This window comes from Chelmon rostratus, chromosome 16 (genome assembly GCF_017976325.1).
Source record: "Chelmon rostratus isolate fCheRos1 chromosome 16, fCheRos1.pri, whole genome shotgun sequence".
Lineage (NCBI taxonomy): Eukaryota > Metazoa > Chordata > Actinopteri > Chaetodontiformes > Chaetodontidae > Chelmon > Chelmon rostratus.
The window spans coordinates 8,494,017-8,506,130 of NC_055673.1; the positions used below are offsets into that span (position 1 = coordinate 8,494,017).

General features: G+C 41.7%; 1 protein-coding gene across 3 annotated transcripts in view; it reads right to left on the reverse strand.

Annotated features, from left to right (window-relative positions):
* The window catches only part of LOC121619413 (dolichyl-diphosphooligosaccharide--protein glycosyltransferase subunit STT3B), an 88,222-nt gene that overhangs the window by 41,386 nt on the left and 34,722 nt on the right, over window positions 1-12,114 (reverse strand). For all 3 annotated transcript variants that reach the window (XM_041955115.1, XM_041955114.1, XM_041955116.1), the window contains exons 2-3: window positions 8,797-8,905; window positions 1,191-1,478 (exon numbers count right to left, since the gene is read on the reverse strand). In XM_041955115.1, coding sequence (XP_041811049.1) covers window positions 1,191-1,478; window positions 8,797-8,905 — 397 coding nt within the window. The remainder of the gene's footprint in view (window positions 1-1,190; window positions 1,479-8,796; window positions 8,906-12,114) is intronic.

The following is a 12,114-nucleotide window of genomic DNA, read 5'->3' on the forward strand; positions in this document are numbered from 1 at the left end:
ATACCATCCAGCAACACCTACATTCAGTAATTCATTCATTTATACTCTTATTTTCTTTAATGTTCTATTATTCCTGCTGTGCCTATTAGTGCCTTTACATTCAATTCTATCTTTACTCCAGCAGCACTGGCCTTTACAATCTCAACACACCTCTTCAATGTCAAGAGGACACTAGTTTAACAGAAGAAGATGATTACTTCCATTTCCATTCAGCTGGTTATCTGTAAATAGAGTTCTTCATCTCAAGTTTCCTTTCCACGTTTTGATTTTCACATCAAATCCTTCTGCAGGTTTTAAAGTAAAAAGCAAAGCATGTATCACTGAACGGACACAGCTCAATACAGGATGGAAGAACTCAATACTTGTCGAGGTCAACTCCAATAACAAGAAAGAGGGGGATGCTGATAAAAGTGTTTGCAAAATAGAGCTTTTCAATTTCTCTCTCTCTCTCACACACACACACACACACACACACACACACACACACACAAATGCATACATGCATACATGCATACACACACGAGAGATGCTTTCATAGGACGATAGCTGCGGGGTGGTAAGGTAGCTGCTGATGCAACTGAAAAGACTGGACAGACTGAGGTTCAGTGAAAAGTCTGTTTCAGACATCTTGTAGCTTGAAAAGCTCCTTCCTTACACCTGCAGTGGAAGAACATTTCAGAAATTCTTTGCACTGTCGTTCCTGAAAACATTCAAGCTGTATTCATATTGGAATTTCTGTTCTCTGTCAAGGTCTACCTTGAAGGACAAGGATAACCTAGACAAATTGTTAAATCAAAGTGAGAAAAATATTTGTTATGCAAAATAAATCTGACCTTGTTGAACTCATCTGATGGTGCAAATCCAAGGTCAGTTGCTCTGTAAGGTACATACCCTGCTCTCTTTACTTTGTATATTTTGGGAAAGTAAATTGGGAGGAAGGCTATTCAATCTTTAACCCAAGATGCAGAAGTTTTCTGGGCTCCAAATGGTCATCTTTGGATAAATAACTCAACATCAGGGTGAAATTGGGGCTATTTTTCCTTATAACAGACTGAGCCCTCACTATAGGGATAGAAGATGCCAAAGAGTGAGCTCAAAGACAAGTTTTAACGGTCACTTCATTAGAATGCCCATGAAACTGTATATCCACATGATAATACATTTTCAGTAAGATCCTTCTGTGTACACACCCAGAGATAGTAGGTGAATTGCAGGGCGAAGATGGCGATGCCCTCATTGTCGAAAGAGCCAGCGACGGAGCGCGAGATGTATCCAGGGACGATGGCAATGAAGCAGGCCGCCAGCAGCCCTGCACCCTGGTTCCACAGCTCCCGTGTCAGCAGGAAGGTGGAGATGGCGGTCAGACCGCTGAACACCGGTGCCAGAAAGACACACACGTCACGGATGTGGACCGTGATGTGGAGCAGGTTGAGCACGTAGTGAATGAGGCCGGCAGTCACCATTAATCCCGGGTACACCTGAGCGAGAGGGCAGAGAGAACAAAGAAAGCATGAAGGGAAAGGTTTAACATTTAGTCCATCAGCTGATTGACAGAAAATGAATCAGCAAACATTATGAGGGCCATTCTTTAAAGAATTTTTTTTCCAAATTTATAATGGTTCAAGTTTGTTAAATATTACAATTTGCTTCTTTTCTTTGTCTCAACATTATTGTATTGTAGGTTTGCATACATGCTCTGAAGCCATCACCCAGTTTGTCTGCCGTATGATTGAGACCCATATGCGAGCAATCAGTGTGGTAACTAAGACAAAGAGGGATTCAAGGCGCTAGTTCAGTACCTTGAGCCAGAGCATGTTATGCCATCGAGAGCTACTGTGACTATACACATAGAAAAACACTTTCAGGAGAAGGGATCAGCTAAAAGACAAGCTAGCTCTGACCGACTGCTGGACAACTACCTGTCGCTTCACCAACGCTGACTGGGAGCAGGGAAACGAACGTGTCAGGCAGAAATGCCTTCTGTCTGTTTCCTCTCCATTTCATGCCACTGTTCGGAGACAGTCTAAAGTGATTCCTTTATGTCTTCACAACAGAAACTTGAGCACTATCTGATCAAATCTTAGTTACATTTCCCTTTTATGCTCAGTGCATGGCTGCATCTCCGATGCCCATTTAGTTCACTTCATTTTTGTTTATTGCAGTGGCCTTGTCTTGTCTGTACTTGCACTCACAAGATGTCTGAAAGAGCACTACAATAAGACAAGGAACAAGTTTTGTTTTTTGAAATGACGGAACTAATCAAATTTAGCAATAGTTTAGTTTAATTTAGTAAAAATCATCAGTTTAATCGATAATTAAAATATCTGTTAGTTGCAACGCTAAATAAAACTAAAGTGAACTAAATCTGCCTTAAGACTTGGACCTACAATGGGTACTGCAACCAATAATTTTGTCATCAATTAATCTGTTGACTATTTGGCTTGTCAAATGTTGGAAAATGGTGAAAAATGGCCTTCAGCAATTCCCCAGAGCCAAAGGTGTACTCTTTGAACAGCTTCTTTTGTCTGACAGTGACATTGGAGAATATGGAACCAGCAAATGTTTGACATTTTTTGTTTAATAAATTACTTTAACAATTACGCTACTATCAAAATTTGCTCTCATTTATGACGTCCTTTAGAATGAATTAAACCTTTCACTCAGTGGAAGCTGAGGCTTTGTTTATACGTGAGAGCAGATCCAATTAAGGCCATGTGCAGTACACTGGCTGTCTAAAGTAAAAAAGCGAGGCTATGTTTAACGTGTGAGTGATATCCCTGATGTGTCTTCACTGTAGCCGCAGTCCATGCACTTTGCCTTGCTGCTAATAAACTAAGGTCTTCTCGTCTCTAATTAGCTGGTGCCTAGGAGACCTAAGCTTCATCAACCAATCTACTTCAGTGAAAAAAAAACCATGGCTTGCCTCTCAGCTCTAAGGATTGGACTATGTCTAATGGAGCGGCATCCTGCCATTTACAAGACTACTCTTGTAATTATTAGACATTTTGAACTCTGTGGTAGGGTCCCCGTCCCCAAAACGTTACAGAGATGATGGAGATTGTTCATCATTGCCAAGTACATTCTGCATTGAGCTTGATGGATAAAAATCTTTGTGCATAATTTATCAACACTCTTCTCTAAATTGGCATTCAGGAATGCATTATGTAGCTTGTTCATTATGGAGATATCATCAACTAGAACTGACAAAACCAGTTACAAAAAATGCTCTTGAGGCATTGTCCTTATGCCAACAAAGAGTGGTTTATTGGCTTGACAGTCCACTGTTGTTATGGACTGTCACATTAGAGAAGCCTTCCATTTCTTATCTATGGCTCAGGAGAAAGAGCATCTGACAGTCGTCCTCTAGGGAACAGAGGGAGGGTGGGAGTGAAAAGGGAACTAAAAAGGGAGAGGGCAGCTGGACCGGCCTAAGCATAAAGGCACTAAAGTGTCACATTAACTGATATCGACTCTTCTGTCTTCCAAACGGTGTGACCCATCTGAGTGCTTAGAGACTTAACGCTATCATACACAATTAATGAGGACTGTCAGGATCATCTGTCTGATTTTGAATTTTAAAAAAGGGATACAGATAAGGATGAGAGCAAGGAATGAAGGCATAAAGGAGGTGAGAAATACAGCAAGACATTAGAGAAAGGCAGAGGCAGACAGCAGAGGAGCGATGATGAAAGATGAAGAAGTTGGACAGACAGAAGAAGAAAAGTGAAGTATAGTGGCTCAAAGGGTGTTTTAAACTGAGTGCAGGCAGGCAAAAGGTTGAATGCAGCAGACAAAAGTCTTGGTCACCGCCATCGCATAGAGCAAAGGTGGTTTTCTGACTCTCGGCTTGAGCCAGAAGGGTCACAGACCACCACTCCACATGAGACCGCCATTGTTAAAATGTCAAGGACGTATTTTGAAAACCTGGAGGGACTGTAACTTTGTAATTCATAAACAATTTTTAGTTTTCTAAACAAAGGCCATGGATGGTGACTACATGGTGACTGCATTGTGGGGTATGAAACAGACTGTGGCGGTCTGAGATGAACCCAGCACTTGTCCACTCCCCTGCATGTTTTAAAAGCATAGGCTTAATGCAAATAAGAGCTCTTGCACACACATTTTATGATTGTGAATGCAGCGTGGGCGTAAATGCCCTTCTTCCCTGAAGCCTGTCTATGTTCCGAATGATTTTAACAATTAGCCTACAGAGGTAAATGAGTGAGTGGCTTTCTCTCCAGCAACTACCATCATGGTTATTTCGGCAACCAATCCCACCTCAGCCTCTTGTATAAAGACACAGCAGGTAAAAGTGAGCTAGCATGTAGAACCTCTGTGGTAGCTCTGTCAGATCTTCACTATGCATAAATTCCTAGACTTTGCTGCATTTTGCATAGATTTACATGTTATAGGGAGACATTTGCATTTACCATGGCCGCCAGAATGACCCATCCACATGTTATTTAAAATGCCTGTGAACCCTATAAGGCAGAATGTGACTTACCATCTGGCAGTAAATCCCTTTCTAGTCAAATGTGGGTTGTTAGCAAACTTAAGCTGTTACAGAACAAGGCGGGCAAATTTCTATACATTCTATTGTAAACAAATAAAATGAAAAGACCATCACCATCAATGCTATCTGTGGCTCCTCGCCTCAAGCCCATTGGTTCTTCCTGATCATGTAAATCTTTAAAAAAAACATCTGCTCCCAAACATACAGTTTCATTTTTAAAAAAGCCAGTACCTCAAACAGGAGTAAATTGTGTACTTTTTGGGACCAATTTTCAGCTGTGGGTTAATACACAGCTGGTGAGCTAGTGAGTATTTACGACAAAATATGCATGTGGGATCAACTCAAAATGAACCGCAATGGCCTTGTTCACGGTAATGAAGGAATGTGTCACTTGGTGCAACAGTGCGGCTCATTGGCATGTTTGTAGTAGTTTTTGGACAACACCGGACATCAATGGCACAGAGGAATAAGCCATGTCAAACTTTGGCTGCATACATAAAATACTTAGAAGTAGAATAACTTTGTTGTTCAGTTTGTGGTCTTTTCATTGGAATGTGAGAAATGTGAAATAAATGTAAGACCTTTGGGCAGAAAAACTGATGCTCAGAGCAACAGAGTTAACATTCATAAAAGAAATCAATCTATAGACAGACAGTGGTTCTGCTCGTTAGGAAGTTATAGATTAAACTGATGCTCATCACAGCACCTTTTGTCTTCACACCTTGCACAGAACTCAAGCTCTGACCCAGCTAAAGCTCTTACAAGTCCCGTGTTTGCAGACTGGTGTAGCTTGTGGGTACTCTGCTGATCAATTCAAAATATTTGATGCAATGTTCAACTGGGAAATTAAATGACATTTATGTGAAATTAATTTGAGCAGAGTGCACAACTTGCTATAATCTTCCTCAAATGAACCATGTGTGAATTACTCTGCAGTTATTTGCTGTTGGGTTTTTTTTTTACTCGTACATTCATGAAATATCAATACAAGTGTACAGGGGAAAGATGTAAGATCTGTTTGCTTTGTAGGCTTATTTGTATGCAGAAGACAACGCATTGTGCAGCCTAGGGATCTTCTAAAATGTCATGAAAATTAACTTTAAACTATACGCCTTCCAATTCCGATTACCAGTGTAATCATGAGTTTTAGCTTCCACTCTATGGCTACAAGTCCTTACTGGGTATCCACATACTGTAATGTACCCAGCACATCCATTATTACAAGCCAGGCCTGTCATATGCAATTACCAGTAGCTGATGGTAACTGCATATGACAGATGAATGCTGATGGATGGGTTTTGGATTCCAATTCCTTGTGCCTCTTGTGCTGTTGCGAATACTAAATTCAAACATCGGCATGTAGCGTGGCTACAGCTCCTGCCCTGCACCATCTGCTTGTGCTGTAATGATAACGACATCTGATGGCAATGCACAACATTAACATGCCTTGCTGTCTCAACTGTGCAGAGCAACTCTCTGATCAGCCTGCAGGACTGATTTTACACTAAGCAGGGACAGGAAGAAAGAAAGAGTGAGAAGGGAAAGAGTCACACTTCAGGCACCCAGGGCCAGGCTCCATCCCAGCCCGTTAGCTGGCCCCAACGATGGAATCATCTAAGGAGACATTTCCACATTTATTTGACACTGAGGACGTGGATTATGTAGTCTTGATGCATCATTAGCTACTGCAATTACGGCTCAGAGTACAAACATTGTGGGCCCATGAAGCTGGCCAACAGAAAAAGGCAGGTGGGGTTGTTAAAGAGGAGAGGGGGAGATGGATGGGCCAAAGGTATTTTATTCGCACAGGATTCACAGCTCACAGGATGCAGGGCTGAGAAGATGAGTTTGAGAGAAGAGATGCACAGAGGAGGGGAGGCAGGGGAAATGGGAGATAAATTGCGTGGAATCGGAATGTTTTATTTTTCACTGAAAAGGGTCAATGTTTCACAACCACTGCTGGTAAACGGGGAGGCCATGGCAGCCGAGGGGAATCTGTCAAGTTAACAGCTCACTGTTGCTACTAGATTGTGACTTAAATCCATGCTGCCCAGTGGAGGCTTATAGGGCTCTCTGGCATCCCTGCACTGCCTTGCCTAACCCAAGATAACCCCATGCAACCCCCCCTCTCCCGTGTTCCCAACAGACACACACACGCAGTCTGGCATCCATCATTTTTGGGGACATTACATAGTCTTGCATTCATTTCCTGGAGAATTACCCTAACAATAACCATTATTTAGCTAACCCTAGCCTTTACCCTAACTCTGAAATTTAATAATTTACATTATGGAGACCTGCATTTTGTCCCCATAATGTGACTGTTTAAACAGATTTATGTCCCCACAATGTTAGGAATACACGGTACACACTCACACACACGAGAACAAACTAAAGATCATCCCTTTTCTCTTACATAAACCACTGACAAGGTCATAAACACTGACTCCATAACATCCATGATTAGCCCTGACATGCTCCTGAATATTAACAACAGGTATACAAATCCATGCCGATTTTACAACAGACATGCAAGACAGAAATTTATTGTTAGTTGTTTTTCTGGGTCAACGGCAGCCATAAGTACCTTTATGAGATTAAATATGATTTAAAGCATAATTTGATGCCTGATTGTACTCACTGGGGGACACACTGCTAGTGTAGGGCAAGTAATTTTAAAATGTAATATTAATAGCTACTTTCCTTTAGCAGTATTACAGTACTTTACAATATTTGACAAATTCCTGCCATGGCTAGTATAAAACTTCCTCTATCCATCCTTTTCTTTTTGAAACTTAACTAGGTCAGGGTCACAATGGCAGCACACAGAGAGCACCTCCTGGGGGATCCCAATGTATTCCCATGGCAGGTGGGATGTGTAATCCCTCTAGCATGTTCTGGGTCTGCCTTGGTTCTTTTCCCAGGTGGACAAGCCTGGACTAGGGAGGAGGCTTCCTAATCAGAATCCCAGAGCACCTCAACTGGCTCTTTTTAAACTACACCATGATGGTTCAGTGTGTCTGAGGTCCACATCCCAAAGGGTGAGCCTAGAAACCCTTGGTAGGAAAACTCATTAAAGCATCTTGAATCTGTAATCTCGTTCTTACAGTCACTACCAGAGCTCAGAAATACAGGTGACAGAACAACAACTAAATCCAGAGCTTTACCCTTAGGTTTAGCTCACTCCATCACCAAGTACAACACCCACATGACTGGCAATGCTGTACCAATTTGTCTGTCAATCGCAGGGTCCATCTTGTCCTCAGTCGTGACCAAGAATCTAAATTACTTGTACTGCTTCCACCAGGGCTAGCAACTTGCTCCCCAGCTGAAGGAGGCAATTTAACAGATTTGCACAGCTTTAGAGTTGGGAGTTGCTGAGTCTTCTCCCCACCACTTTATAGTCTGGTGCAAAGCAAGCCAGTTCAAACCGGAGGTCACACTCTGATTAAGCCAACACAGCTACATCATCAGCAAAACGTAGCGATACAATCCTGAGCAATCAAACTGGAAAAACGCTACGCCTCAGCTGTGTCTTCAGAGTCTACCATGAAAATAATGAGGGCAAACCCTTGGCTGATCCCAATGCCTTCTGGAAATAATTTGACTTGTTTCCGTGGATACATACACACTTCTCATTCTGGCAAAGGAGTATTGTATCAGCGGCCGTAGCATGCTGGCAATGGTCATAGGTCACTCCTAGTGCAAAAAAAACACAAATCAATGGGCACACTCCATGACCCCTCAAGTATTCTTCCAAGATTAAACATGTTCCACGACCAGGATGGGAACTGCACTGCTCCTCCTCAATCTAAGATTTATCAATCGGCTGGGGGGTCCTTTCCAGCACCCTTGCATATGCCCTCCTGAAGAGGCTGAGCAGGGTGATAACCACAGAGCTGAAGCACACTATTTTCCACCTTTTTCAGAAATTCAAATCAACACTCTCCGTCTCCCATCCATTAGGCACTGTCATCGCCTATGTGAGTGGATAAGTACCCTAGCAGAACTATGGAGTTCCAAGGAGGAGTCTCCTTCAGCTCTGCACCAGGAGAGCAACAGGAGGGCCAGACCACAGGAATACACATTTCTGTGTGCGCTCCTTTCAGCCTGTTCAAGCTTGAGAAATCTTAGAATAAATATCAGGTCATTTTCATTTTCTCCACAAGAATGTTGTAATGTGTATTCCTCAAAAGAAAACCAAGAATTGATGAACAATGAAACAACTTAGCAAACATGTAAAACATGCATCAAAGCTTGCATCAATTTGAGGAGAAACTCACTGTGCCACCAACGATCCTGCCCAAGGGGTACCAGGCCCTTTCATCAAACCAGTTGAGGAACTCGTAGAAGCCGTTTGTGGTGAGGTGGTGTGTTGATCTGTAGTTGAACCTGAAGCAACGAATGAAAAAGAGAAGAGGGTTTGCTGAGAATAGGGCAAAATACCCACATACAGAGAAGGAACATCAATTTCCATTTATAGACCATATTTTGCCAAAATGTTACAGCTGTTGACAGAGCAAAAACACTTAACTCTAGGAAAGAATAGGTTATTCTATTCTATTCTATTCCCAGATTTCCTGAAGGCGGGCTGAATGGGTTAGCGGCAGAGATTTTGCCTTGTTAGAATAGGGAAGATAAAGCTTCAATTCACTATGTGAGCCTTTGTGTTGATGCCAACAATTCTCAGGTCAGCCCACGGTTAAAAAAAATGGAGAGATGACAGGCTTTCACCCATACTGTGGCATTTTCAGAACAAAGCCTGCTTATTGTACAGATAATACCAACTGCAACCACTGGTATGCGTTGGGGTGACAAAGGCAGAAAATGGCACGGAAAAAGAACAAAACAAAAACAAAAGAAAAAAACAAAACAAATAAACCAAAAAGAAAAAACAAAAACCTGAGAATGAATATAAGGAATATCACCACAAAGAGGCCTTGATTCACACTGTAGCTGTGGTAAGCTGAGGGGGTTGGAACACTGTCAAACCAGCAGAACGAAAGAGCTGACATTGTTGAGAAGAATGCTGCCAAAGAGGACCAGGCAAGTGTTCAGTATATTTTCAGAGGCAGTGTCTTTGCTGCAGAGCTCATTAACGTGGGCTGCTTTATGGTATGTTCAGAGGCCCATATACCTCATGTAAAACACTTGACGCAAAGAGAACCTATAGCAAGGCAGAACAGTTTGCAAAAGGACAACTACCTGCGTGTCTGTACTAGAAATATATACCAGCCAGAATTAAGTTAAATCAAGTAAAAATATATTGACAGCCAGCAGACAAGAGAGGAGCCTTAAATGTGACAAAACATTGCAAAGCCATGTTTATGCGTGATTTAGTTTTAACAACCTTAAATTTATGTGTTTATGTTTACTCCAAATGCTTTCCCAAGACCACACATGCATGAGTGGCTGTTGTTCTGCAGTAATTCCAGGCTGAGGAGCCTCCAAATGTTGATGCTGTGAATTTGCTTTCATGTACATTTTCAAATCATACACAGGCCTTAATTAGTTTAGCTGTGCAGCACTGTATAGAGGCTAATGCTGCCTCTAACATGCACACGTCTCGTTTAGCAATACTTCAGATGTTAGGTTTGCAATTTTAACTACACAAAATTTTAGGTAAGACGTTTTTTATCTGCATGTAAATTGGGGATCTGTGTCAAACAACAGTGACAGATAATCACATTAAGATGCAATCGTCAGATAGATTTTGTTTATTTATATGCAATAGTTCATGACAACATTTTCAAAATAAAATAAATGATTGGGTCTGCACCTGAGTCAAGATCACCAAATGATGCACCAAAATGTAATCAGTTGTTCCTTGGACTGATGCATAATGTCACGAAACAGTGTTTCTCAGTCAAAAAAGCAACTGATCCAATGAGCTCCCAACAATTGCCAATCAGCGCTATAGGCAGCAATAACATTGTTGTCAAGCATTGTCAAGTTGATAGTGAGGCTTTCTATGCCCAAAGTAGTATAAACACATAACGTAGTTTGTTTTTACGTTGCTCTGCACCACTCTTAAAAGCCTGACAATACCAGTATTTTGGCATGGCTACACATTTAGTCAACCTGAAATGACTTAGATTCAGGCAGATACGTTGGTCTCTTGTGATTAGTTAGGGGAAATTGAATCCCCCGCCCCCACAGAAATCATTTAGAGCGGACACAATGTCAGACTGAAGATGTAAATGGAGTGTATCGAGTTAACAATTCTGTCTGATATCAGGCAAGGCAGCGGCAGAGTTGTCACAAAGCTGCTGGAGTGTGTGTGTGTGGCTTACACCCATGATCGGGACAGTGTGTTGAAAATCGCTGGCATGAGGTGCAGCTCATTAATCATCACAAGTTGCCTGTTTTTTTTTTTGTTTTTTTTTACCGCCTCCACATCGCACCTGAAGCCGGAGCTCTCCTCCCTCGTGCAAGGCCTCCCATCTTGGCTCATGCAACCAGGGAGCACACGGTGGCCAGACATGAGAAATTTCAAATTCACCGTTAAGAGGGGGTCTTGTGTTCATCTTGAGCAGCATGTCTCATTTCTAAAAGATCTAACTTTCCAATAACTGAGTCCACTGTAAACAGTTGCAACTTTTTTTATCCCCACTTCTACTTCAGTTATAAAGACTTATTTCTCTGTATATAGTACAAATTCAGATACCCGCATGATAACATGTATCACATGTTTGTATCCCGTGAAACATGTTGTATTGGCGTCTTTTTTTTTTTTATTTGATTTACTTTATTGATCCCAAGACTGGGAAATTATTCTCTGCATTTCACCCATCTCTGTTTTGAAGAAACACACACACATGCAACATGCAGTGAACCACACACAGGAGCAGTGGGCTGCAATCAAGTGCCCGGGGGCATTTTGGGGGGTTAAGTGCCTTGCTAAGGGGCACATCAGGCTAATGGAGGGGGAGGGAAATTTTTCTGCCAGTCCGGTGGAGGAATCGAACCGGCGACCTTCCGATCACAAGCCGCTTCTCCAACGAAGCAGTCACGGTTAACATTCGCACTGAAAACCAACATTTCCATGACATTTTAAGGATATTTGATGTTCTTTTGACTGTCTAGGAATAGTGAGTAACTTTTTAAATTCTACTAGACAGCTGTGCCTCAGAACATTTATGAGTCAATGACAGCACAGTGATCAGATATTATATGAGCAATATTCTTTATGCCTTTTTAAGAAACCGAGAAAAAAATAGAAAACTATAACAGCCATTGTGCCTCTTAAAGTGATCTTGAAAAGCTATTGAGGAGCTGACACGAGTATTTATCTTTGTGGCTCCTTGGGCAATTACATCATATTACTCAACAATCTGAGGCCTGAATCTTGGCACAGTACGGTAAAAAATACACTGCCATTGTTCTTGCATGTCAGATTTTTGGCTGATAAAATCGACCTGAAATTTTTACTACTGAAGATTCACTCTTGTCCAGCACAATTTAACACTTCTATCTTCCAAAGCTCATTTTACTCCACACAATTTGCAGTGGGCAACCAAACTGCTCCTTAAAAATTAGATGATCGAGACAATACTTTCGTTCTTCCATTCGGTGAGTATCCTTCTTTTCATACTGAGGTG